Source organism: Urocitellus parryii, chromosome 3, assembly GCF_045843805.1.
Source record: "Urocitellus parryii isolate mUroPar1 chromosome 3, mUroPar1.hap1, whole genome shotgun sequence".
NCBI lineage: Eukaryota > Metazoa > Chordata > Mammalia > Rodentia > Sciuridae > Urocitellus > Urocitellus parryii.
Genome location: NC_135533.1, coordinates 88,360,918 through 88,387,651, shown reverse-complemented (window position 1 = coordinate 88,387,651; position 26,734 = coordinate 88,360,918). Strand labels below are relative to the sequence as shown.

Below are 26,734 nucleotides of genomic sequence, written 5' to 3'. Positions count from 1 at the left end.
GCTCAGGGTGGGCCTCAGCGGCCAAGTGGGAAAGGTCCTGACCCAGGTGGAAGCTGTCAGGAGACCCTGACAAAACAGGACACTTGCAGCTGTGTGACCAGCTCCTCCCCTAGGTGCTGAGAGCCTAGCAAAACTCTTTGTCAGGGGGATCTATCCTGGTGTTTGCTCCCCAGCAATCCCCACTTCCACTGGTGAGAAGCCAAATGGCCAGGGTCTTACCTCCCCATTCAGAAAACAGTAGAGAACGGCCACCACAAAGCCCTGGGGAAAGAGAAGAAATAAACCTCAGAATGCCATATGCAGGGGGTGTGGGGGAGGGCAGGGGTGAGAGCATGACAACAGGAAGCAGAAAAATGCCAAGACCTGGATAGGGGACCCTGCCCAAGGCTTTGGGATGAGACAGATGTGTTCTGCTCCACCAAGATGGGCAGTCAGGAAGCCAGGTGGCTGGTGGGCGAAAACCCACCAATACACCCAGGCTTTGAATCCCATGTGCCCTTGGTAGAACCCTTCCAAATGCCTTTTTGCCCCCCCCTCTTTTTTGTGGGACCAGGAATTGAACCAAGGGATGAGTTATCAATGAGCTGCATCCCCAGCCCTTTTTTTATTTTTTTATTTTGAGACAGGACAGGGTCTTGCCAAATTGCTTAGGGCCTCACTAAGTGGCTGAGGCTGGCTTTAAACCTGCAATCTTCCTGCCTCTGCCTCTTGAGCCACTGTGATTACAGGCTGTATCCCACTTCCCTGAATGCCCCAGAATGTTCTCTGGGCTCTCCAACTGGATGGCAGGCTCCTGAGACAGGAGCCCTCCAGGATATAACAGAAGCATGTTTTCTTTAACTATTACTGTCTCCCCACTCTCCCTCCACCCTCCACCCTTATCACAGCAAAGCCAAAGACCATGAAAAGTCAGTCCTTGGCATGGAACATGGGTTTAGCCATTCTACATGTACACCAAAAAAAAAAAAAAAAAAAAAAAAAAACCAAGAACATTCTCCTGAATACTGCCAACAAATTTCTTGCAATCCCTGTGCCCTAGGTTGTCATTTGAAGGTGTCAGCGGAATAAGGACTGGAATATATCAGCAAGTCCAAACATGGGAGCCCTGGGTTCTGTTTCCTGGTTCAGAACTTGCTCTATAAAAATCTGTCCCAGTCTGAGCAGGTTCAGAAGCTGAGCCAGGTGAAGTGGCCTTGAATTAGAATGCAAGACACCAGTCAGATGTCCAGAATAATGTCCTGACCACCAAGCTCAAATGCTATATTAAGTAGATGGCTCAGGGACAGACACTCTACCCAGCACACCCCAGGGAGCCATCCCTCCCCTATGAACCCACTGTTACTGCCCATGCACACCAGGACTCACAGCCCATCATTCATCCCTCCCCATGTGGACTCATTACTCCACTGCTCCCCGCATCTCCTGGCTCACTTGGGTATGCATCTATTTGCTCATGTCCTTGCCAAGCTCACTCAGCTCCTGAGGCCAGGTCCTATGCTGGGGACTCCTGTGCCAGGGACCCTGACTTGAGTAAGACAGAACTCCAGCCCTGCAGGGGTGCAGGATTAGAAGGCTGAAATCAGGATGTGGACACACAGGGCTCTCAAAGCCATCCACCCCGCAGCCCAGGCTGATGGACAACTGTCATCTCAGATTGCCCAAGGGGCATGGCATAGGAAGCTCAGTCATAGTGATGTGCAGATATTGGCGTGTCTTCCTAGAGCTTTCACAGAGTGCTTCTATTCTAGTACTTATTTCAGAGACAGAAACACTGAGACCTGGAGTGAGGTGAAGAGGTTCCAGAACTACCCCTGGTTCTGGGGAATTCTTCCCTCCAATCGTGCCATGCCTTACCTGGAAGGAGCCCAGCCCCAGCTCAAACACGAGTCTTTCCCTCTTGCTGACGTTCTCTGGGGAGAAGGCGAATACAGTGTAGTGGATTCCAAACAGCGGGATGAGCAGCAGGGTGGACCGGGCCAGCCGTCTGTGGAGAGAAAGTAGCACATGTGCTCCAGAGGCTGCCAGGTCTTAGGACCAGAGCCACAGAGGATCCAGTCCCAGCCCCTGGCTCTCCCCCAGGTCCCTGTCAACAGTTCTGCTCAGCATTATGTCAGTGCAAGGGACCTGGGAAAGAAGGGAACTGACCAGGGCCCAGGCTTCCAGGACTCCCTGAGCTATTGTGGGGCCGGGCCTCCCCAGTCTGCAAGGCACCCAGTCAACATCCTGCAGAGCCACTAAAAATGTACACACTATTTATAGGACCCCCCTGAACAATGTGTAAAACCCTTGGGGGTAAATAAATTCAGAGCAAAACACAGGACTGGTATTCAGGAGGCTGGAGGCAAAGCAAAGCTTCTCCCTGTTCTAGAAGGAAATTCTATGTGCCACAAAAGTTGCTCCTGAAGGCCACAGAGTTTCTGTGTTTCTGAGTCTGGGGTGAGTGGAGGACATTCCCAGAAAGTAACAGGAGTGCTGAACACAGGGAGGGAGGGCATTGGCTGGACCACGGCTGGATTCTAGGAAGGACCTACAGACTCTGGGCATAAACCATCTCTTCCCAGGCAGGAAGAAGCTTCTGCCCAGGAAACTGGGCAGAAGCTTCTGGGTAAAGGGGAGAGAACAATCTTGGCTCCAAGGTGGGACAGACAGGGGAACCACCAGATGTGTGGCCCACTTTCTCCCTGACTCTCAGCCCACCACTGGCTCTCAGGTCAAGAGTGGAGTGGTGCCCTGTTCTAAGGGTGCAGAGGCTTAGAGACCCAGGATGGGGACACCAGGCAGCTGGGCTCTCCAGGGAGCAAACTCTCCCAGGAGCTCCCAGGACCCCATCTCCACCTGTTCCAGCTTACTGGCTCCCTGTGGGCCTCCCCCAAAGGGCCCAGTCCTGTCCTGCAGATGTGTTCTGTCCCTCAGCTGCACCCAACCTGGCTCTCTGGAGGGTCAGACCATGCTCTCCCCACAGAGGATGGTTCACAAAAGTGGACATGGAGTCTAGGGTGCCTGTTTGATAGGGGCAACTATACTCTGTGCTTCTCCTTCCTCCCCATCCCAGATTTTCTAGGAAAGAACGTTATATTGAATGTGGAGGCTCCAAACTTCTAGAAGATTGAAACCATGAGATCTGTGCAAGGTCTTGGTATCTTGGCTTCTGTGAGGAGAAGGCAGGAGGGAGAAGGCAGGCGAGGAAGAGGAAGAAACACAGGGAATAAGGAGGAGGAGCAGCCTGAGAAGACCTACAGGAAGAGGAAGCTCAGCCCAGAAGGGAAGAGGCCACTGGAGTGCGGCCAACCTCCTCCCTGCTCACAGCCTGTTCTGCAGGCCCTGAGGGTCCTTAGACCAGAGCAGGGCCAACAGGAGCTGAGCAGTCCCTGCTGGGAGTCCAGATGCAGCCCTGAGTAGCCTGTCCTCTCAGCCTTCCTCTTAGAAAGTGCTCCCTGAAGAAGGCAGAGAGGCTCCTGTTTGTCTGTGATGTCCTGCAGCAAGCACCTCTGGGCTTGGACCTGATGCCCAGAAATGCCTGCTCCAGGGAGGAATCCATGGACCACACAGGCACAAGAGCCCAGAGTCCTTAAAGCCAGACATCTGGGCATGTGGGTGCTGCTCATCTCTGGGTGCCCAGAGTCTGGAACCAGAAGGCAACAGAGGGTGACAGATTAAGAAGAGCCAAGGAAAGGGGCTGGAAATGCAATGTGGCTCTGGTCCTGCCTAACAGGCTCACTTTAAAACACACACCTGTTGAAGGAGCTCAGGAAGGGAGGCTGCCCTGAAACAGGACTGGGGTGCCTGCCTCCCTCCCTCCTGTCTTCCTGTCCTGCAAATGGACAGTTTCCAGGAACTTGGCCTTATCGTCTGAGAAGAGCCCTGGAAACCAAGATGTCAAACCTCTCCAGTGTCAACGGTGGCATGAGATGCGTTGGATTCACAGTGGGGCTTTTCATGCAGGGGCTCAGGCTCTTCCCAGGCCCAGAACAGAAGTGGTAGCTGCACCAAGGGTATCCCATGGATAGGCCATGGGCAGCTTCCCTCCCCAGCACCCTGCAGCAGCCTCAGCAAAGTCAGGGACTTTAGGCAGGGGCCCAGGTGGCTGCAGGGGCCCCTTTGGCAGACAGGGCACTGAGGACAGAGGAGAAGACCTCTAAAGCTCAGTGAGGTGGGGCTTGTGGACCTCTGACCTGCCTGGAGGCCCTACAATTGGAATTTAGGATATAAGCCTCACACTATAATCTGATCACCCAGAGAGACAGTGACACAGGGCATAGCAATGTCCTACTGCCCTGAGAAGACTTCAATAGGCAGAAGAATCCTAAAATGCCAAGAAGAGCCTCCAGTGATTGGAGCTGCATCAACGACAAGGGGCTGCCAAGGAGGCAGTGACACCCCCAGTCCACGTGGACATCCAAATTGAGGCTGACCTGGTCAGAGTCAACCTAAGCACAGTGTTCAAATCCTGGGTTCAAATTCTCACCCTGCCAATAAAGTGGCTGAGTGAGTCACTTCACCTCTCTGTGCTCCAGTTTTCTCATCTGTAAAATGGGGACAATACAAGGACCCACCTCATAGAGTGGCTGCCGAAACAAGTGACTTGCTACCAACTTGCACATCGAGTACTCTTAAGTATCGAAGTGAGGGTCCCCTCCTGTGTGCAGGGGTTTGGCCTCGATAAACTAAAGTTCTCACTCTTATTAGAAATAATTTTGCAATTGCAAAGACTGAAGCTCAGAGAAGTGGGGGATTTGGGGAAAGGTCACACACACAAGGCAGCAACCAAGACTGTAGAGCTTCCTCCTCAGCACCAGCCAAGCCCCCAGGATGCTGCTACCATGACTGCAGCTCCGTCCCCACACCTCGCCCTCCCGCCCCAGGACCACAAGATTACAGAGAACTCACAAGACACGGGGACAGACGTCAACATGCAACAGCCGGGGATCAGGGCCAGGCTGGGAAGCACAAGGTGGCTCTCCACTCTCCAGCCTGCCGAGACGCAAGCTCGAGGCAGTGGCGGCATGCGTCCCCCTCCCCTCCAGGACACCCGGCCACAGCCACGGCCACGCACACTTACAGAGTAATGGTGGACAGTTCTGACATCTTGCAAGAGTGCTGCTGAGCCCGCTGTGGCTTGCAGTAGCATTTCTGCACGCAGCTGCTGGGTGTGACAAGATTAGCACTTCTGTCAGCTGGGGACACCGGGCAAGGAAGAAACTGAGGCAGGACTGAAGGAGGGAGGGCAGAGGAACAGGGGGGTGGAGGCAGGGCCAGGACATTCATGAGGAGAACAAGGAAGCCTAAGGCCAAGACTCAATCGGCTCTGGACAAAGAAAGGCACGCCCACATGTGTAGGTGTGTGCTTAGTTGCACACACACCCACAAGCACTCACTGGGACCACCAACGGGTCGATGATCTTAGGGGGAAGGTGTGTGTTCAGAAGGTGGGATGTGGGCAGGGGCCGAGGCAGGGAGCCCGAGGCTCAGCCCCAAGCTGCTGAGCACACAGTCTTGCTGCAGGTCACTCAGTGAGACAGACAGCTGGAAACTCCCACCACAGACCTCATCACACGCTGCCTGGTCTGGGCAGAGTGAGCTCTGAGCTCGGTTGTGTGTGTCACCTTAGGTGTCCTGTGGTCATCCCCTCTATCCCTCTCTCCTCCAGCCCCGGCTGGCCTTCCTCCCAGGGTCAAGAGTGCTATCTACAGAAGACCAGACTGAAAGCACTGCTCATCGGTCTAGTCTGGACTTGCACTGTCCACTCTGAGAGTCACTACCCATAGGCGGCTATTTGGATTAAAATCAATTAAAATGAAATCAACTTAAAAATCTACCTCCTCAGTTGTCCTAGCCATATCATAAAAGCTCAAGGGCCACACGTAGCCAGGGGTGACCATGCAAACAGCACAGGTGCCAGGCATTTCCCTTGCCGTGGAGAGTTCTGGATAGTGCTGGGAATTCAGTGGGCAGGTGCTGAAGACTGAGAGAATAGCTTTGGAGCACTGCCCTATGTCCTGCAGAAACAGGCGACTTTAAGAAGGTGGGCCCAAAAGCCAGTCTAGCTTTATAGCCTGCTGGGTGGGCACAAGCCTCAGGGTATACAGACTCCATCTCTTTCATTCCTTCCTGTTCATGCTTGAGTGGGCACAAGCTGTGGACATTTATTCTCCTTTCAAGATGGGTCAACAGCTGCATCATCTCACACATAGGAACAGCTCCTTCAAAGCCCTTCTCAGGGGCCACACACGTGGCCTTGAGATTCCTAGTACTGGACGGTGAACTGATATATTAAACATGAATCAGATGTCCATAAAGTCAGATATTTGGGAGAGGTTAGATCCTTGGCATTCATAGATATGCTCTTTTTGACTCCACCTCTTTGAGTACAAGTCCGAAGGCACGCGACATGTGGGGACATGTCATTCTGCTGAGGGAAGGATGTGTATCATGCACTTCTGATGGAATATTATTACTCAGCCATAAAGAAAAATGAAATTATGGCATTTGCTGGTAAGTAGAAGGAACTGGAGACTATCATGCTAAGTAAGCTAATCCCCAAAAACCAAAGGCCAAATGTTCTCTCCAATATGCGGATGCTAACACACAATGGGGTGTGTGTGGGGGGGGGTAGAAGTTCATTGGATTAGACAAAGGGGAATGAAGGGAAGGGAGGAGGATGGTAATAGGAAAGATGGTAGAATGAATCAGACATAACTTTCCTCTATTCATAGATGAATATACGACTAGTGTAACTCTACACCTTCTACAACCACAAGAATGGGATACTGATTAGTATAATGAGTTGTACTCCATGTATGTGTAACATGTTAAAATACACTCTTCTGTCATGTGTATCTAAAAAGAACAAAATTTTTTTAAAAATGTGTATCATATGCTTCAAAGATGAGACCAACCCCAGCCTGCCCAGCATCTGTGCTGTGCCTCTGTGGGTTTGTGGTTCTCATTTTATAAATGGCCCCTTTCTGTTCTCATTACTTGCAAGGTGGTTACTGTGAGCCCATTTTTGAAGAAGAGAAATGTGTGGTGTGGTTTGATGCTTTGCTTTCCCCAGACCTGCAGCAACAGGATCCACCTAAGAACTTCTTAGAAATGGCAGACTCTTGGGGCCACCCTGGCCTGCTTGACTCAGGATCTGCTTTTTAATTAGAGTTCCCAGCTATTCATGCATCTAAGTTGTTCATGTGTCCTCAATGAATGCCCAAAGTCTCCATTACAAATATACAAGAAGACACACAGATGCAAATAAGGACTTTTTTCTCAATAATTAAAAGGGCTCATTAGGTCATACAGGAAAGGTAGTTATTCATTCTATCCTTATTATCTCCCTTGCATGGACTGAAAGGCTGACTGGTCTCCCCTAGATGGCCTGGTCTCCCCTAAATGGCCCAGAAACCAAGGTCAGAAGCCAGAGACCTACCCACAGCAGCAGAGCCTGCGCCAACGCCATCACCCTGAATTCTAAGCTTTGGCAGTTCTCTGAGATCCCTCTCTGTTTAGCTCCAAAGTGTCCCTGATCTTCCTGGACTCCAGATATTTCTACAGTAAACATGGCATCCTCTGATTATTTCCAAGATTTTTAAAATGATCTAAAGACTATTATGTGACAAGTTAGCTGAGACGCGGCGCGTGATGGGGGAAGAGGAGGACAGATGGATGAGCAGTAAAGGGGGTCTGAGGGCACAGGCATCTCAGGGGAGATGGATCTAGGGGAAAGGGGAAAGGCCCCTTTCCCTAAATATGTCCTTCCCCAGACCTTCAAGGACTGTGCAAAGGAACTCACTGAAAAGAAGAAAAACAAGACTGCAGCAGGCTGGCCAGAGTCAGGAGCGTGAGAAAGAAAGAGAAGGGAGAGTCTCAGGACAATTAGTAAAAAGAGAAAAGGAATTTCATTAAAAGGAAGAGATAAGGCTAGGCGGACTGATGAGATCAGTTCCGAGTTGGCTCCAAGGGAGGACCAGAAACTCAGATGAGGGTGCTGGGTGGGGCTGCCTGGAGAGCAACAGCTGCCCGAATCAGAAGGCAGGAGGCCCCGGCTGCAGGTACAGGACCCACTCTGCAAGTCAGGGGGCCCTTGACTTCCGGACCCGACTCTGCCATGGCTTTGCTGTGTCTGCTGGAAGGTCAAAGCCATCCCTGGTCTCAGAACTCGAGGATCTGGCAAAAGGTGTCTACAGGAGCCAAACTCCAAGAACATTTCAGTGGTCTTTGTTGAGAGGTTGGTTGGACTGCAGCCCCAGAAAACACCCAGGTTGCTAGACAGAGACGTCTGTGGAGGACCTTTGCAGGCAGAACCCCCATCTTCTTCACCTCTGTGATCCTAGAGATCAGTGTGGTGCTGGGCCCTTGGGGGGCTTCAGAATGTGGTGGTCTGAGCCAGACATGCCTCAGTGGGTCTCTTCTGATACTAAGGTGCTATGTACACCAGCACCCTGCCCATGCCCAAGGAAGTGCTCCCCAGCACACCAGCACCCCAGCTCTGCAGATCTTGGAAGCTTTCCTGCTCAACACCATGTCTCCCCTCTTCCCTGTGCTCCCTGCCAGCATGGAGAGGTGTTAGATGAGGAGTCGGGCACTCAAGCTCAAAGCTTTGTTCAGCCACTAATGTGTTGGGTGACTCAAGTTATATCATATTCCTTCTTGAGGAATCAGTTTCTGCAAAATGAGGGTAACAATTCCCTGCTGATCAGCCTCTAGCAGAACGGTGAGGAGGGGACACTCCCAGGCAGGGCAGGGCAGGGGCACTCTGGAGTGGAACCAGAAGCCTCTGGCTGTGGGTGAAGGCCCTGGACTGAGCCCCTGGCTGCACAGCGGCCTTGCCACACCAGGACCAATCTTGGGAGGGGCACACTGTCTGCCCTGATGGGGCTGAGGAAGCCCCAAGAGGGGTGCACATAAGCTTTCCCACCCCTACCCTATACCCAAAATGCAGCTTCCAGTGCCCATCTTCTGGCTAGAGGTGACTGGGAATGAAGCTGAGCCATGCCAGAGCGGGGGCCTGAGGCTCTTCCTGTACAGAAGATGTCTGCCTTGGAAACTTCACCCCTCCCTTTCTGGAACCAGGTAAACTCAGATCTGCCGCCAAAGGCAGGCCGACCCTGCCGGCGGAATGCTCAGCCCTAACTTTAACGCTCAGCCCTAACTCCGGTCTGAGACCAAGCCAATTGTGGACCCATGATGAACCCTGACCTAGGCCCTGACTCCATCCCTGGCCATTGCCAAACCCTGATTCCAGCCATTCATTCTACCAGGAGCAACAGGTAGGAGTGTGGGTGGCTCAGCGCCACTGGCCCCTGCAGGGGCCCCACACCCCAACAGGTCCTTCTGAGGCTGGGTCAGGAGCGCCGTCTTGGTCTCCGTAGGAAAACCCTTTATCATCTGAGCAGCTGGAACCAACCTACAGGAAAGGGAGTGAATGCTGGTCTGAGGGCACAGGCAGGGGGTCCTCTCGGGTTTTCTTGGGGACTCCCAGGCTTAAATTTGTTCTGGAAACAGAGGAAAAAAACCAGAGAGCTGTTGTGGGCAGATATGAAGAGGCTTTGCAGCCCAGCATATACTTCTGGTGCCCCAGAGGATGGGGCACAGTCCTGGCCTCTCCCTCTCCCACCAAGCCCGGTCTTCTCCACCTTCCCCCCAAGCTTCTCCCCTCCTCCCCATGCACACACCTCCCTGCTCACAGCCAGCCCCTCTTCCACACCCTCTAGGCTGGGGACAATTTTACGCAAGGCTGGAGCCCATTAGGAGCCTCTTCATCCAGGAAACCTCATTGTATCAGTTAGTTGGACACCACCTGCCGGTCTGCGAATCAAGGATAAGAATAGCCTGGAGAAATGCCCCCCACCCCCTGCACTGTAGCTATCTATCCTGCAGGACTCATCGCACTGGGAACTAATTCCCTCAGCTCTAAGGTGGGGAATTGCTTACCTAGCCCACCCGATGTGCTGGGTGTTTGTGAGCATAAAATGTGCACAGGCCAACCTGCAAGTGCTTTAAGTGCTCTGCAGTTCTTAGCAGCATTGTCACTGGGTTATTGCTCATGTTCATGGAAAGGGTGTCCTCGACCCTGGGAACACTCCAACACGTGGCTGATGTCAATGGGATCAAACAGATTCCTTGTCTACCATCAGCCCACCCACCTGGTTCACAGCCCTGAGGTTTTCATCTTCCAGGCTTGAAACTAGCAGAGGTTTGGCTTTCTCTAATAAAAGGATTTATTGAGTAGGCAAGGAGATGCTTTTAAAGAAGGAAAACAACTAGCTGTCTCTTCAAATGTCTTGGATCAACACTTAAATGGATAAGCCGTGTGCTAATGACAAGTGGTTCTCACCTATGCATTTGTGCTAGGACAGGACTCCACAGCGCCTACAGTGTGGAAAATTTGAAACCCAGGCCCACGATTCTTTCCCATCTGACCCTGGGGTCTCTTGTTGCCTGGGGCAGGATGTCTGAGTCAGCCAGGGTTCGGAGCATCCTTGCTTAGGCTGAGCAGCTGGAACCAAGCAGCCTCTGTGGGTATCCCTGCACAGGTAGAGTGAGGGGAAGCCGGAAGGACCCCCACTCCTGGCCTGCAAACAAGAGGTCCCAGGGGCCTTAGAAGAAGAAACAGATCCTACCAGAAAGGGGAAGAGATAAAGCTGCTCTTGCTCAAATGGGAATGAAGCTGACTCAACAACCGGCCCAGCTACTGTGGATTTCCAATACCAGACATAAATGTTAGTGGGTGAACCAATTCCCAAGCAAGCAGGAGAAACTAAGGCCACACAAGGACATGGTTTCCAACACCACAGGGAGGGGAGGGGAGGAGCAGGGCCCTATTTTGAGACTCCTGAGATAAAAGTAGGAAGGATGTCTCTAGGGCAGGTTGGGTAGTGGCAGAGGGCTGGCCCTAGCAGACATTATGACTTTTATCAATGAATAATTTCCCACTATGTAATAGACACATGTAAGTAAGAGCTGGCAAAAACTTATAAAAAAAAATGACAGTAAATGGACAGGAAAATAAAAGTTTCTTTTCTAATGTGATGTGATCATCAGACCGGCAAAGAAAATATGGTAATAGTCCCCAGCCCCCATGGATAGGGCTTCTCCAAGGGGAAATACCAGGGTGGATAGACAAGCCAAGAACAAGCCTCCCGAAGGATCTGGGACTTGGCCTCTGAGCAGTCCCTCCCTCTGCCTCTCTCCAGGAGAATGCTGGGGTGCTGTGGAGCCCTGTGCTGAGCCCTCCCTGCGCCTCTCTTTCCCCTGGGCGGCCTCAAGGTTGTGATCTGAGGCTGGGCTCTCTGGTGAAGGCAGGACCAATGATGGCCGCAGCTCTTTCTAACCTGCTCATTTCGAAAGGAACAGAGGAAGCAACACCCTTGGCCTCCACTGGGTCTCCCAGTCAACCGCAGGGGATCACCAACCTTTCTCTTCAGAATGGAAATGCCCCCCCTGCCCCCCGCCAGCTCAGAGCCCCAGCTGGTCCCGCTCCATTCACAAGGCCAGAAGGGTGAGGGGGCAGATGCCGAGTCTGATTTCAGATAGAGCAAGGCTGGGAGAGCCAGCGGGAAGATGCTATCAGGGACATGACACAAAAACAGCTGTAGGAAGCCAAATGGCCATGAAAGTAGAGAAAGTCTTGGACTCAGTGGAAAGAGGCTGCACGTGAACCCCCGACACAGAAAGTGATCAGACGTTCCCCTTCTCAGGGAGGAGGGAACGGAGGAAGAAGGATCAGAGAGATGCAGAGGCAGAGCTGCCCTGAGAGAAAGAACCCCAATTCCAACACCCAGGCCAGTGAGAATGACCACCTGTGTCACCAGGCACGCTGAGCAAGTTCTACGTGTGGTCCTGGGGGTTGGGCCTATCCAGTGTGCTCACAGGTTTCCCACAGACCAGCATCCCCACAGGAAACCCAGCTTCTGAACAACCAGGTCCTGAACTACCTTAGGGGATCTGGTGTTCTCCACTTTGATTTTTCTAGTGTCACATAGGCTCTGTCACTCTCTCTTTTTTTTTCCCCTTATGTGTAATGGCATGGAAATTAGGAGCTCCTGGGTTGGCTGAAGCCCAGGAGGGAGGGCAACTATGTTTTAAAGGCTATGTTTCATTCAGGAAGAAATTTTGCCAATGCCCATTATGATATAACCCTATCAGCCAAGCCCAAGCCTTCTCCTGCTGGTGACCTGAGCGCCGGGCCTGTGTGGCTGTTGCAAATGGCCGTGGCATCCACATGGTGGTACTTACAAGTAGATGCTGGACTCGTTGCCTCCCATGTCTGGAGATTGCAGCTTCTGCACAAGGATGACGATGATGCCAATGAAGAGCACAAAGTTAACCTGAGGGCCAAAGAAAAGGCAGACAGACATGACTCTGGGCCAAGACTTTGTGCACTCCTGCCCCTATACAGGCTCCTCTTCCCCACGGGTACCTTCCCCAGCTAGTCGAGATCCCCTCTAGACTTCTAATCCAAGATGGCGGTAGGAGAGCGCTAATGTAGCTCCTACGCACCACAGTATCACTGCAATGAAAGAAGAGATACGAGAAACAGAATTCCACAGGAGTTCCGGAAAATAGGGAAGGGTGTCATGAGTAAGTGGGGAAGGTGAGCCATGTCTAGAAGAGAAAAAGAAAGTAGGACCAGGCTGGTGGGAAAGCTACAACTTAAGAGAAAAGAGTCAACTGCAGAGGTGAGAGCTCTTCTCTGGAAAAACTCCAAGATGAGCTTCATGGAATATGGGGAATCTGTGTGGCCATAAGCCTTGCTAATTTCAGGACTGCCTGGGAACAGCAATAGCAGTATTTGCCATCAGATAAAGATCTTTGACAGATGCTTTCTAAACAAAGTGGGAAGCTGTGTGTATGTGAGAAAGGAGGAGGAAGGAGAGCAAATAAATAAATGAGGACTGTTCAGGGATGTCTTGGAGATAGCCAAAGCAGCCTTGGAAGAAAAAACAGAGAGCCTCAAGTTAGTCTATTTAAAAAAAAAAAATCATAATTACTGAAAACTAATTAGGCCTTCAAATCAAAAAAAAGCTAAGAAAAGATTACCTCAAATGGAACTTATAGAAGAAGGAATTTCATATGGGCAAAAGACATAAGAAAGAAAATAGAAAAAAAATAGGAGATTGGATCGACAAAAATGACAATTTATTTTTGTTTTTGTCTTCTTTGTTTTTATAGATCAACTGGAATGACGAAGCACACACCACACTCTGTCCACCTTGTTCTCTGCTCCATGCCTGCTGTCTAATCAGTGCCTGGAATTAGCTCAGCAAATACCTCTAACTGCATGTGTTCATCAATCCAAAAGGAGAAACTACAGTTAGACCAATTTAGGCGTGAGAAAGAGGACAAGACAAGATGGGCAGAATATTTTAAATTGTGAGAGAATACCAAGCAAATTGGGAAAATAAAAATTAACAAACACAACTCAAGAAGAGGTAGAGAAATCTGAGTAATCATCTCAGAAGAAATTTAAAAAGTAGTCAAGGTGTCTGCATTCAAAGACGTTAGGCCCAAATGATTTTTATGAACTTCTAAGGAACATGTAATTGACATGCTACTTTATTGTTTTAAAGCAAATAAAACCTCATAGATTACCCAAGAAGTTAACAAAATCCTGCTACAAAAGCCAGGCGAATACAGAAAACACTTTCACAGGCACATAGACATAGAAGACCACAGAATTTACAGAGAGCAAGGCAAAAAGTTAAAACAAATATTAATAAAGAGAATTTAGCAGTGTATTCAACGAACAAACAGATCATGACCACAAAGGTTTCAAACTAGAAATGCAAAAATAAACCTAATATTTGTTACGACAACAGATTGCAATAAGCTGCCATTAAATCCCTAAAGACTGGTGAATGAGTTGGTCACAGAAACATCAGCAAAGGTAGGGGAAATACCAGAAATGATACCTTGCTCATAGAGGGCAATTTTTGCTATCTATGAAAATGTACAATGCACATATCTTTGTCCCAGGAATTCCACTCCTAGAGATTTACTCTAAAGAAATATTCACATATGTTCAAATAAAGGCACAAATATATATTCCTTGTTCAAAATGAAGTTAGATTGGAATACTCTCAATGTTCATCACTATGGGTATGATCACTTCAATATCTCCAAAATGCATTTGATAAAATCCAATATCCATGCTTGAGATATTAAGAATTCATACTAAAACAAGCCAGGAAGAGAAACTTCTCCAGTTCCGTGCAGGGTAATTGCCAAAAGTTAGAGAAAACATCACCCTGTACAGAAACCAGGAATAAAAGGGACACGATACTGAAAAAGAAGGATAAAAACATTTTTCATTTGCAGATCATGTAATTTCTACCTAGAAAACCCACGTGAACCAACAGAAAAGGGACAAGAACTAATAAAAGAGTTCATAAATGTAACTTAAAAAAATGCACAAAAGACAAGAGCTTCCCTACACTCCACCAGTAACCCATCAGAAAGTAGAAAGAAAGAATGATTCCTAGATTCAATAAAAGGCCAAACTGGGAAACACCTTAGAGGTGAACATAACAACAAGAAAGAAATCTAAAAAAGTTTACCAAAATAACTCTGTAACTAGGACCGAATAGGTGGAGAATCATGTCACACTCTTGGAGAGAAAGACTCCACCATTTAAGCAAACCAGTTCTCCAAATTAGCCTATAAATTCAGTGTGATTCCAACACGATCTCAAACATACTTTTTTTTTATTTTACAATTTTGCAGCTTGACAAGGATATTCAAAAGTCCACCTGAAGAGTAAATGGGCAAGGAATTTTTGAAGAAAAACAAAATAAGAGGAGAAATCTGCTACAAAGCATGCTACAAGGTCTCAGTAACTAGGAAAATGGGGAATCTGCCTAGGGAATAGACAAATAGATTAGCAGCATAAAAGTGAAAGTCTGGATCCAAAAATAACATTTCAATAAAAAGGATGCAATAAAAAGAATTGAGAATGTGGAATGTACATCCATTAGAAAGATAAAATTAAATACCATTTCAGGCCAGACAAAAAATTAAATTTCAGCTGGATTAAAGGTGTATACATAACAGTACAATTCACAAAAGTATTACGAAACAAGGAAGAGGCGTATTTTTATAACTTAGGTTAGGAAAGAACTCTATAAACAAGAAGTAGGGCTCAGAATTTATAAAGCCGGAGGATTCCACTGCAGAACAGCTATGCTGTCTTAGAAACACAACACATATAACAAATGAAGGGTTATTATCCTTCTCCATAATAAATATAATCTGATAGAAAACTAGGCAAAAGAGATAGATGGGAATATTCAGAATTGAAAAAAAAATATGATTAAATGTTCAGAAAAACTGGTCAATTAGCTAACAATATGGAGAAATGTTTGTGAGATTACTATTATCCTCCATAAGAATATGTAAAAATTTAGATGATTGATATTGGGGAAATGCACTACCCTTCCAGAGGAAGTGTGAATTGCTAAAGGAATTTTGCAAAACAATTTGGGACCTAAAAATTTTAGATGTATACCCTTTTTGACCTATTCCTCCCATGTTTAGAGATGTATTCTAAAGAAATATTTGCAAATGTTTAAAATTATGCACAAAACTATTCTAGTAGCACCTTTCATAATGAAGAAAACGTAGTAAGATACATGCCCACCCCTAGGGGACAGCTAAATTATTTGTGTGTCTGTGCTATGGAATATAATGCAGTCACAACAAAGAAGAAGGCCAGTTTGTTCAGTGACTCTTTCATGTCCCCTTCTTGTTCATGTGCCATTCCGCCCAGGCCCCGTCTCTTCTCTTCCTCTTTGTCCCAAGGACACTCACCATTATCGAGCCAACCACAGGGCCTTTGATCACCCACCACAGAGCTGTGCTGTCATTCATATCCCAGCAGCTGAAAGATGGACAGACAGAGAGAAGAGAAATCACATCCAGGGATGAGCCCAGATGCCTACAGGACACTGCCCTGGCTAGCTGAGGGTCTGGCCCTTTCTTCCCCTGGAGCTCCTGAAGAGGGGTCAGCTAGAAGGAGAAGTTGCAGAAGCCAGACCCTGGTTATAGGAATGCCCTTCTTTTGAGCCTTGCTCTTTCCCTCTGCATCCCTGTCAAGACAGGATTTGGGGTCAAAGAGTTATGGTCACCAGTGGGCTCCTGGGAAAGGTCCCTGTGTCCCTTTCAGACCCAGAACTCTTGAGGCATAAGCTCACCATCACCATCTTCCTACCCTCCCCAAAGGGAGGGCCCAGAGCTGGGCCCAGAGCAAAGAGGGTTCAGAAACCTTTCCTATTCTCTTCCTGGGCTGCTGGATGAGATGTAGCTGACCTGCATGGGGGTCTGTGCTCAGGTGGCCCCTGGCACTGGGCTTCAGTCTGGTCCCAATGTTGGATGGTTTGCTGGGAAAGTCGACAGCCACTGAGAACCCATCTGTAGGAATCTATTCTGCTCTGGCCCTGACTCTTGGGTGTGTACTCACCCTGTGTTATCGAAGTAGACCCTCAGTGTAGCCCACACGGTCACACACACAGTTGGGGTCCCTAGGAAAACAAGAAAAAAGGCCCCTAATCGCAGGAAAACCAGAGTGTCCACTGTTCTCTCAGACTTGGGGCTCCCAGAGGCCACCATGCCCCTCACACTTGGAGTTCCTGGGGACTCTTACTGTCCCTCACACCCAGGCTTCCTGGGAGGTCAACATCTGCCCCAGATCTCAGACCACCTTGTCTCTCAGGAGGACTCCTGGGCAGTACTTCTCCCACAGGCAGGAAGAGAAAGGCAGGGTCCAAGAACGAGCAGTCAGCGTCTGCCTGGGGCAGTACCAAGGTCACACGCGACTAGGAGGCCCGAGTGCGTCCAGGCCCGGCCAGGGACCTACCCCAGCCAATGATGGTGTACCAGTAGAAGTATCTCCTCTCGGGAAAGAAGGTCTCCACCAGCAGCGTGAAGAGGTACAGGCCCTCGATGAACAGCCAGAAGTAGTTGGACACCACACAGTAGTGGAAGAAAACCATGACAGCCTTGCATGCCACCTACAGGGACAGCCACCAGGCAAGGAACGTCGTACTCCCTCTCCTGACCCCAGGAGAACCCCTAAAGCCCAGGGGAGTCCTGAGGACCTTCAGCTCTAGTGATGCTGGGTGGGGCCCAAACACGCCCAGGATCCGGGACAGTCAACACTCCCGAACTGTGGCGCTGAGATCTGCAGCATCCTATGGGTCTCAGTCCAAAAGGCCTGCGCTGGCAGGAGAGGGACAGGTACACAGGGGTGGAGCCCACCAGGCCCACCTACCCCCCCTTCAGCTCCCACAAGGAAGATGAGCAGGGAGAAGCCAGAGGTCCCCCACAGGGAGCTCCTGGTGAAACAGGGACCTGGATCCCTCCCAGATGGAGGGAATGCTCACCCGGGCCCCAGAGATCCCTTCTCACTGAAAACCTTCAAGTGAGCCCTCTCAGTCAAGGGCTGGACTCCAGACCATTCTTCCCACCTGGCGCCTCCCCCAAATACCGGGGGCATGAGGAGACACATGGAAAGACCCCTAGCCATCCAGCACGTGGGCTCTGGCTCAGCTGGTTAAGTGACCAGGGCCCACACCAGCCCTCTGGGAGCCTCAGTGGCCTCCAGAGTTGGCTGACCTTCCTCAAGTACTCTGAGGGACTGAAGACAATTTGTCTAGAAGTGACCCTTGGGACATGTTGATTCCTGGGCTTCCATGTGAATGGGGGACAACGCCTTCATTCCAGGAACACACTCGAGGGGCTCAGGCTGAGAAACAAGTCCCAGACGGTGGTGCAGGGAGGGGGACTTCCTGGCAGCAGCGGCCTGGGGTCCTCTGAGCTCACTCACGGTGGAGATGAAGCAGTGGTTGCTGTCCTGCTCGGCGTAGAGGATCCAGTCTTTGATGAAGACAGAAATCGCCCTCAGCATGAAGGACACAAACAGGTTCATGTGGATGAAGTTTCGGGTGCAGTGCAGCTTCCTGCAGGAGCGGGCCAGGGGAGGAGGAGGAGGACTTGACCCCAAGCAAGTAACCCCAAAGCACTCACACCCTCCACCCTGGGCTCTGCCCTGGACCTGCTCTTGCCATTGTCTCAGTGGGGTCTGCCACCGAGTCTACTTGCTTCTACCCACCTCTCTGATCCTGGTTTCCAGGCCCCTGTCACCTGTGCCCCTTCTCCCTCCTCAGGCCTCTCTATCTACACTAGGAAGATGAAAGTGAGCAATGCAGGTCTCTTGCCCAGCTTCTGCCTGGCTGTGTGGCCCTGATCAAGTAGGCTGCCCTCTCTGGGGTCAGGTTTCCCATCTGCTACCCCAGGGGTGAGGGCTGACATCCACAAGGAGGGGACGGGAGGCACTACTCTCCGCAGAGGTAGGTTGTGTGGGCTCCAGTGTCACTGGAGTCTCACCGGAAGCGACACAGGATGACCATGGCAGTGGTGAGCGTGACGAGGGAGGTGCTGTAGCCAACAGTGTAGAGGGCCTTCACCGACAGGTAGTAATAATCCTAGAGCAGGACACAGGATATGCAGGGATCCACATGGGGCAGGCCCTCCCAGCCCCACCCCCAGACCTGCACCCTCTGGGCCTAGCTTCTCCCTGTCTCCTCCTAGCGATCTTACCTCCACTCCCCTACTCCCAGCTAAGCTGCTTGTTCCGCTCTGCAGGGTTACCTTCTGCAGATGTGGCTGGGGGTGTGGTGCAGAGATGGAGCCCTTACCCAGCATGCACCAGGCCCTGGGTTCCATCCCCAGCATCTGCTCAAAGGAAGAGCACTAACCAGTCCGTAGAGACAGCATCCTTTAGTTAGATGTGGGTGGTAGGAGGGGGAGCCCCCATGTGGGGCCCAGAATTAACTCCTCAGGTTCTGAATCCTCGGCAAGACAGTGTCCCCAGAAGGGACAGGAAGTAGGGGCTGGAGGATAAGGCAGCATGACAGCTGCTTCTCGCCACAGCAGCTAGCTTGGATACACAGTAGGTGACCATGAATGTCATCTAGAGACCTGTCTTCTCCGCTGTCCCACCACTTCTGGGGAACAGGGCACAGACACTCACCTGGTCCCCAGTCTCAGTGTCATAGTCGTCAAAGCCACAAGCATCGAAATAATGAGGGAAGGGCTCCGACCAGCCATACTCCGTGCAGTTCCGGCTCACCACACCCATGTCTGCAGAGAAGAGAACACTCAGTGAGGCACAGAATGACTTCAGAGAGCCCCGAGATGCAGATGCAAACATTACTGCTTAAGTAGGAACCAGAAACCCATGTGTCCGCTGGAAGACATGAGGTCCAAGGAGTCAGTGACAGCTGATGGCCTGCAGCTCAGTCTTTACTAAGAACCATAGGGCTGGGGTAAGGGGACTGAGCCTGTGAGTCCAGCAGCCCTGCAGCTCTCCTTCTGGAATATTCCCAAATACCTGCCAGGAAATGTTCAAGTCTCTGGATCAGTGCTTCTCAAAGGCCCATGTGTAGAAGAACCATCCTGAGACTCATCACAAATGCAGATTCCAGTCCCTGCAGCCCCAGGGATTCTCGGCAGGACATCTGAGTGTGTCCAGGAATTGCCTCAGGTGACCAGAGGTGTGTCTTGAGCCCACTCTGCAGGTGAACTTTACCCTAGCAGCTGACATTCGGCACCAATGAGACACCTTGCTTAATTAACAAGGACACTGAACTAGCTTAGGACCTTTTTTAAGACATATACTCCAGTTTGGTTTTTGGTTAAGTTTTGCCTTTCAGGGTTTGCTGGTCTATTTCCTGTTACTAATGTACTTTAGTTTTTCTTCTGATGGCCTTAAAAGGCCATCTTGTGTGATACCCAGGGGAGGCCAGGGTAAGACACAGCCATTGAGCCATTTGCTAGCTACAAAAAAAAAAAAAAAAAAAAAAAAAAAAAGCATTCAGCCTGGTTTTCATTATTCGTGGGGCTGTTTTAGCATCCCATGGTTGCTTGGTTCATTTCTCTCTCCCATCACCAGATGGTCTGTAAGGGACAGCCACACATGATCAGGGGAGGTAAGCAGTCCCCTTTCCTCCAGCGAACACCTAGATGTGGCCCCGGAGAGACGTCAGTCCTCAGAATGTTTTCTTGGGAGTTACCTGGCCTCTTAGGACACGTGGGGATGGTTCTCCCCCTCATAGGACTCAGTGACAAGGGGCATAGGGCACAGATGGCTAGGTAGAATTTTCCCCTCTGTGACCCAGGCCGCCAAGGCGGGTGGGCAGTGGTTCAAGGAGACCCATGGCCGGATGCAGAGGCCAAGAGGAGAGACTCCTCTTCCAGCCCACATCCTTGCTGGTTGAGCTGGAAGATGGAAGGCCAGTCTCTTCACCTAGGAGAGTCAGAAACATCTTTCTTGGGACTTGGAGACATGAGCCTGCAGGGAAGGAGAGTTCTGCCCAGCAGCGGGGAGGGAGAGTCTGGTCTCTGTCACCTCTATCATTTCTCCAGTGCTGAGTTCTGTGGACAGGCTGGGGAGAAACCTGGCAGGCCCAGGCAAAGCCAAAGAGCTCACTTCAATCCCACAGTGTGGTGCCAAGCTGCTCCTCCTTCCAGAAAATCTGCTCAGGCTGCCCCTGGCAATCTCTGGCAATCTCCTTCCAAGTCCCTCTAAACACTTCTTCAGAAAGTCTGACTGTCCCAGGGGAGGCAGCGCCTTGCCCAAGCTGCTCCCCCATAAGGGCTTCCTCTCCTCCCAACTCTGCCCTTCTCAAGGTGGTGAGAAGAGGAAAGGGAAGTTGTTTTGAAAAACAATTTTTTTATAAAACTGTCCTGGAGAGAAAAGCCATTTCCTCTCTTTTCTTTTCTTTCTTTTTTTTTTCTTTTTATAGCCTAATGTAGGCACAGAAAAGTATAAACCTTTTTGTTCCAGAACTGATCCTTGAATATTGTTCTGATAGAAATCTCCGGAAGAGCGTTCTCCAGATTGTCAGAATCCTGCAGTGACTGCGCCCACATCACCAGGCTGCTTTGCCCCAGCAGCTTCATAGAAGCCGGGAATTTTAGGGTTCCTGAATGAGCACCTGCCCATATTAGACCACAGAACACCTGGGTATCCCTCTAGCAATGCGCATGCTCATCCTGAGGCCGAGGCCCAGGCAATCAGAAGACTCTGAGGGTGAGGCCCTGGAATCTGTGTTTTAATAAGCCCAGGAGAGGACTGTGATGTGCAAGTTTAAATTTGGTTTGAAAACCTCTACCCTACGTATCAGAGTTCAAAACTATCAGGAACCGTCTAAAACAGGGGTTCTTTGCTTAGAATCCACAAAGGGGCTTCAAGAGATCTCCAGCTCCTATGAAATTGTAGGAACCGTGTTCTGCCTTGGCACTTAACTGCCGTTTGCCATGGAGACAAGCTGTACCTGTACCTCGAAAGTTACCAACCAGTCTCAGATCTCAAAGCCACAGAGGGCAGAGCTCAGCCTGCAATGGGGCTCTCAAAGCTCCCATGTCAGCAGACACCCTCCGGTCAGCCAGTCCATGGTGGGTCCCAGCCTGTCCCTTACCTGAGAGACCCAAGGAGTTACTGCCAGCAAAATCAAACTCTCCTGTAAAACACAGATGTGGGCATGTGTCAAAATGCCTGGTTGATCAACTTGATGCATTACCACTGCTTACTTTCCCTGATGTGCCTGGGTCTGGAGGGCCTGGGGACAAGGTCACCAGACAGCCTCACACACAGTGGCTGCACACCCTTCTGACTCACAGCACCTTCTGACACCCATCTCCTTGGGTTTGCATTTCTTGGATGCTAAGGATGATGCATGACTCAACCACCCACCCCACCCCTCAGGAAACAGGAAATCGGCACTGTCAGGAGGGCAGGAGGGCCTTCTGCTGAGTAGAGAGGAAGGGGAAGGAATAGAAACGAGCAAAGAACAGCAACAGGGGTCTAGGACTTGGGGTTCCTTTGGTGCTCATCTCGGTCTCCAGACCCACTCTTCATCAAAGGGAACCCAAAACTTCAAAGACTTCATCCCCAGAATTTTATCCTTCTCTCTTTATTCTTTATTCCCCTTCCCACGCTCTCCTATGCCCAAATCCTATGCTAGCCTAGCAATGGACCCACATTTCATCTCCATTTCTCAAAAATCCGGTTTCCAAGCTGACATGCCACCTCCTCCAGGAAGCCTCCCATGACCTCACTGCTCTGCCCATATGCTGCATCATCAGCTCTCTTCTATTCTCTGGCTTCCCGTACATTCCACCTTCTCAGCAACTGGGGATATGAGCATCTGTACGGATTCACTCACAGGTCAGGCCTGCATGTGCCTGCGCACATGCCTATGCATTGGTGAGTCTTGTCTTTCCAAACAAGCTCATGATGGCCTGGAAGCCAAAGGCTGTGTCCTCCATTGCTCCCACCTTCAGGGTGGCTGAACAGAGGTGTGGGGAGGGGAGAAGGAGAGAAGAACCTGGTCCCTGAAGAGCCTGCCATTCCACCCAACCAAACGCTGATCCCGGCAGTCAGAGCCTGGGATCTCCTGAGGCTAGGCTCCTGCTACATACAGAGATGGACAGATGGACAGCGGTCTGTCCTCACCAAGGTTCCTCTTACCGATGGTTTCCGTCTCCCAGACTGCAACAGAAAGAGAGAGAGAGAGAGAAAGAGAGAAAATGCAGAGGTAAGCAGGAGTGTGCAGTGGGAGGTCTGCACTCACTGACCACTTCCTCCTCCTCCCCACCCCCAAACTTCGGAGAGAGTTCTGCAGGGGGTGCAGAAAGCAGGACTACACGCTGGGCACCATCAGGCATAAGAGACTTCTACCTCTACCTCCGGAACAGAAATGTGCAGAGGCATCTGGGAGGAGGAGAGAGGGTGGAGCCCCCACACCTCCAACATCTCCAAGGTCCTGCCCGGCTGCATTACCCCTGGAGCTTCCTGAGAGCTGAGAAAGCAAAGGAGACATCCAACCCACACGTCTAAGTGGCAAGGCAAGCCCACTAACCAAGCCTGTGAACAGAGGTGCTGGAGTCCCCGCCTTAATGAACCATTAGGAATGGGTGTCACCTCACCGCCCGCCTGCTGCTGAGGGAGAGAAGCTGGAGGAATGTGCATCTCCAGGAAATCTCACTCGACTGCAGAATCTCTTTGCCTTTTGTGGCAAGAAGCATTCTTGGCATGGAATCTGACCCAGAGAAGATGTTCAGTAAACTTTAAATAAATGACTGAATGAGAGCCATACATTCATGGGGGAAGTGACTAAGTTGGTTTCTAGAGGAATGAATGAGGAACGGGGCTGAATCACAGGCTGTCACTGTGCCTCACAGCCCTCCATTCACTGTGCTCCTTGCTCCAGCACTTCCCTGCCTGTCTCCTTGGCCAGAATTCACTCTCTAGCCTGTTTGGGGTCACTCACTCCAAGTCCCCAAGCCCTTGGGGTGGGGAGTTCAGTTGCCACCCTCCTTCTGGGCTGGCAGAGGTCTGGAGGTGTGAGGGATGTGGACAAAGCAAGGTGGGATGTGTGGGAGACAGGCCCCACCTTCTTGGGATGGGAGCCAGAGATGAGACTCCAACATGTGTCACTACCTCTCTTGGCCATCTCCTGCAAATCCCTTGCTTTACGCACGATATTGCTGGAACGTCAGGTTTGAAAGTGAATTTGCCTTTTACCTCTCATAATAGGAACCCCCCAGTGGATATGCAGCCATTTAGAGTTTACTTTATATATATATATATATATATAAAATATATATATAGTATATATATATAAAGTATATATATAGTATATATATATAAAGTATATAAAGTATATAAAGTATATATATATATATATATTTTTTTTCGATACACTCTCAACTACTGAGCTTCATCCCCAGCTAAGTTGCTTAGAGCCTTGCTAAATTGCTGAGGCTGGCTTTGAACTGGCGATCCTCCTGCCTCAGCCTCCGGAGCCATTTGGACTTTGTCTTGCCTTTGCCCCATATCTTTGTGTCCTGCATCACGGAGCTCGGCCACCATGTCTATCCCACAGGCTCCTAAATCAATCTGGGGCCCCCAGAACTCTCCACAGAATTTCAATGGCCCCCAGAGATCTCAAACTCAGACATGCCCAAAATTGAGTTCTTGTGACCCCCCCACTTCCCTGGCAGGAAGGGTGCCACCATACACTCACCCCAGAACCAGCGTCCATAAGGTACAGACTACACTGTTTCCCCTGTGGATAGTGTCCTCTCCTAGGAGCCCAGGAGCTCCTGGAGGCCAGGACCCCCAGCTTCTCTTCTCCTGAGCCCTCATAGCTACCTAAGGGCAGTGAGGGCCAAGGAAACGCTTTGTTAGCAGACATGCCTGCCTGCCTGCCTGCTGTGAGGCCTGGGCACCATGCCCACATCAAGTGGTCCATGAGTGTGGACGTGGGTGAGCGTCATGAGCCCAACTGCACCCTTCACACTCCCGCTCTGCCTGAGGGTGTCTAACTGCTGGTCCCTGTCCACGCATTCCCCTGGGCCTCTGAGAGGCTCTGTGACTGTGTGACAGCAATGACAACATCAGCTACCACTGACCACTGAACATTCAAGATGTGCCAAGTCCTGCACTACACGATGACCCACATGCATGACCTCACTTTATCCTCAGAGACACCCCATGAGGGAGCCACCATGCCACATTCTCACCTGGCAGACCAGGGCCTGAACTGGGAGGGGTGAACTGCTTTGCTCAAGTCCTTAGGAGGGTGAGAGACAGAGCTGGTATCAACCCCACACCAGTGCACACCCAGGTGTCCCTGGGGACTGGGTGCCATGTTGAAGGAAGGCTTGTGCACCCCTACAAGTGCTCTGGAGCAAAGACTATCTGTTCACAGGGAGCCAGTCCTTAGTGCTTGTCTTTAGGAGCCTGGGCTGAGCTCAGGGAGCAGGTTAGATCAGCGTGGCCTAAAGACTGGGCTCTACCCACCTTGGTCCGGGTTGAAGATCCGGAAGACTTCAGGGCAGCTAACAAGGACCATCTCCCCTACATGGGCTGGCTTCCAGCAGGTTATATTGTCCCACATGCCAGGGCAGCCTGGGGGAAGAGAGCCATGGTGAGCATGGGTCTACACACACACACACACACACACACACACACACATGCACATCATCTCACATAAATACCACGTTAGTGCACACACACCACACCACACAGAACCAGTCACAAACACGTGCATGCACACATCCCACAACACACGCTACACTGTGGATGCCCACATGTACAGCATACACACCACACTTGGACGCTCACACCTGTATTCCCCCACCGCCCCCCACACAGAGGCAGGGTGGACCGCTCATGAGCCAGGCTCTTGCCGAGTGGGTGGGAGCAGCTGCAGAGGAAAGTGGACTTCCTGTCTGAGGGAAGGCCAGGCCTGTACCTGAAAAGCCTCTCAAAGAGGAGGTAAGGCACATTGCCTCTGCAGGTGGTCCTGAGGTAGAAAGGGGGCCTCACCTGATGTTACCTGGCCCACAGCCCCTGAGTCCTGCAGGGTTGTGGGGAGGGGAAAAGCACCAGGCCAGGCAGGGCCCTGCAGAAAGAGGCTGCTGGGTCCCTAGAGCAGCCCCTCCCACACGACCTGCTCCAGACTTCCTGCCTCGGCAGCAGCCTCCCAGGGTCAGCACGGTGTGGTCTGGCCTCGGCTCTACCTCCTCAGTGGTGGTCAGTGGTCGCTCACCCTCGGGGTGGGGGCTGCAAGTGGCGGGTCTGAGGCTGCTGCCTGGCCCCCACCTGCCTCGCAGGGCAGGCCTGGATGGAGCCCGCAGTCAGGCCTCAGTTGGCCCTTGGAGGAGGAGCACAGATTGATCAGATGAGAAGGGAAGGCCATCCAGGCAGAAGGCTGCGTGTGCCACTGCTGGAACTGGGAAAGGACTTGGAGTCTTGGAGTGGGATGACATGAAGGAGGCAGGGACCATGGGGGAGGCCAGCCTGGTGTCACAGGGTCAGGCTGATGGAGAGGATGGCAAGGATGCACTGAGAAGTACCTAGGAATCCTGAGGATCTGGCGACTCCCTGGACATGAGTTGTGAGGAAGAAGAACCAGATTTTTGGATTTGGGGAGCTCAGAGGCCCCTGCTCCCTCTGCTGTACTCTCTCCTTCCAGCCACAGCCAGTCTCCTGTTTATCACCTCTGTCCCTCCTCTATGCTGAACTGATCTCACCAATGTCAACACTGACCTCTTTCCTGCTGAAATCAAAGGATGATTTCAGCCGTCTGCCAGCTGCTCTGACCTGAGCCACCGGCCACACACCCGGAATGAGCTCCCCCCACTCAGATACTTGACAATGCCCAGTTCTCTGTTTCCAGCCACTCCCTTAGGGCTGGGTCTGTGGCCAGTTACCTTGCTGGACTTTCCCACCTTGGGGGACCCAAGACCAATCAGAAGCAGATGAAGCAGTTCGTGCCTCTACTCAGCATCACCCACTAAACCCTCATCTCTCCCAGCCCCAGAAGCGTGACAGCCACCCCACCTTGTTCTCTCTCCTCCTTGGTGCTCCATGTCGAATCCTGCTGGATTTCCCTCCAGATGATCGTGGAATCCTCTACCCTTCCCTGGGACCACCGTTACAGCCTCTTCTTGAATCTCCATCAACCCCACCCAGCTGTGACTGGTTTTCAAAATGAGTCTCCGACTGGGTCACACCCACCCCAGGAGCAGTTAAAAGCTTTCCGTTCTCTTAGCGTCCCAGTTCTTCAACCGAGTCCCACAGTCCACCTGCCATCCTTAACTCCAGCATAAGGGAAGTCATGAGAAAAGGATGTCAAGTGAGAAGATCATGGAGGAAGGAAGCCCAGGGACCCTC

General features: G+C 51.0%; 1 protein-coding gene across 3 annotated transcripts in view; it reads right to left on the bottom strand.

Moving 5' to 3' along the window:
• Adcyap1r1 (ADCYAP receptor type I) overlaps nucleotides 1-26,734 on the bottom strand; it is a 41,085-nt gene that overhangs the window by 1,504 nt on the left and 12,847 nt on the right. Inside the window, exons 3-16 of one of the 3 annotated variants that reach the window (XM_026401549.2) lie at nucleotides 24,857-24,964; nucleotides 22,520-22,540; nucleotides 21,468-21,509; nucleotides 19,019-19,128; nucleotides 18,373-18,470; nucleotides 17,813-17,945; nucleotides 16,844-16,997; nucleotides 16,448-16,508; nucleotides 15,799-15,868; nucleotides 12,229-12,320; nucleotides 9,402-9,485; nucleotides 5,060-5,143; nucleotides 1,855-1,984; nucleotides 220-261 (exon numbers count right to left, since the gene is read on the bottom strand). In XM_026401549.2, the coding sequence (XP_026257334.2) occupies nucleotides 220-261; nucleotides 1,855-1,984; nucleotides 5,060-5,143; nucleotides 9,402-9,485; nucleotides 12,229-12,320; nucleotides 15,799-15,868; nucleotides 16,448-16,508; nucleotides 16,844-16,997; nucleotides 17,813-17,945; nucleotides 18,373-18,470; nucleotides 19,019-19,128; nucleotides 21,468-21,509; nucleotides 22,520-22,540; nucleotides 24,857-24,964 (1,229 nt within the window). The remainder of the gene's footprint in view (nucleotides 1-219; nucleotides 262-1,854; nucleotides 1,985-5,059; nucleotides 5,144-9,401; nucleotides 9,486-12,228; nucleotides 12,321-15,798; nucleotides 15,869-16,447; nucleotides 16,509-16,843; nucleotides 16,998-17,812; nucleotides 17,946-18,372; nucleotides 18,471-19,018; nucleotides 19,129-21,467; nucleotides 21,510-22,519; nucleotides 22,541-24,856; nucleotides 24,965-26,734) is intronic. The other 2 variants (XM_026401547.2, XM_026401551.2) reach the window with 2 other exon arrangements.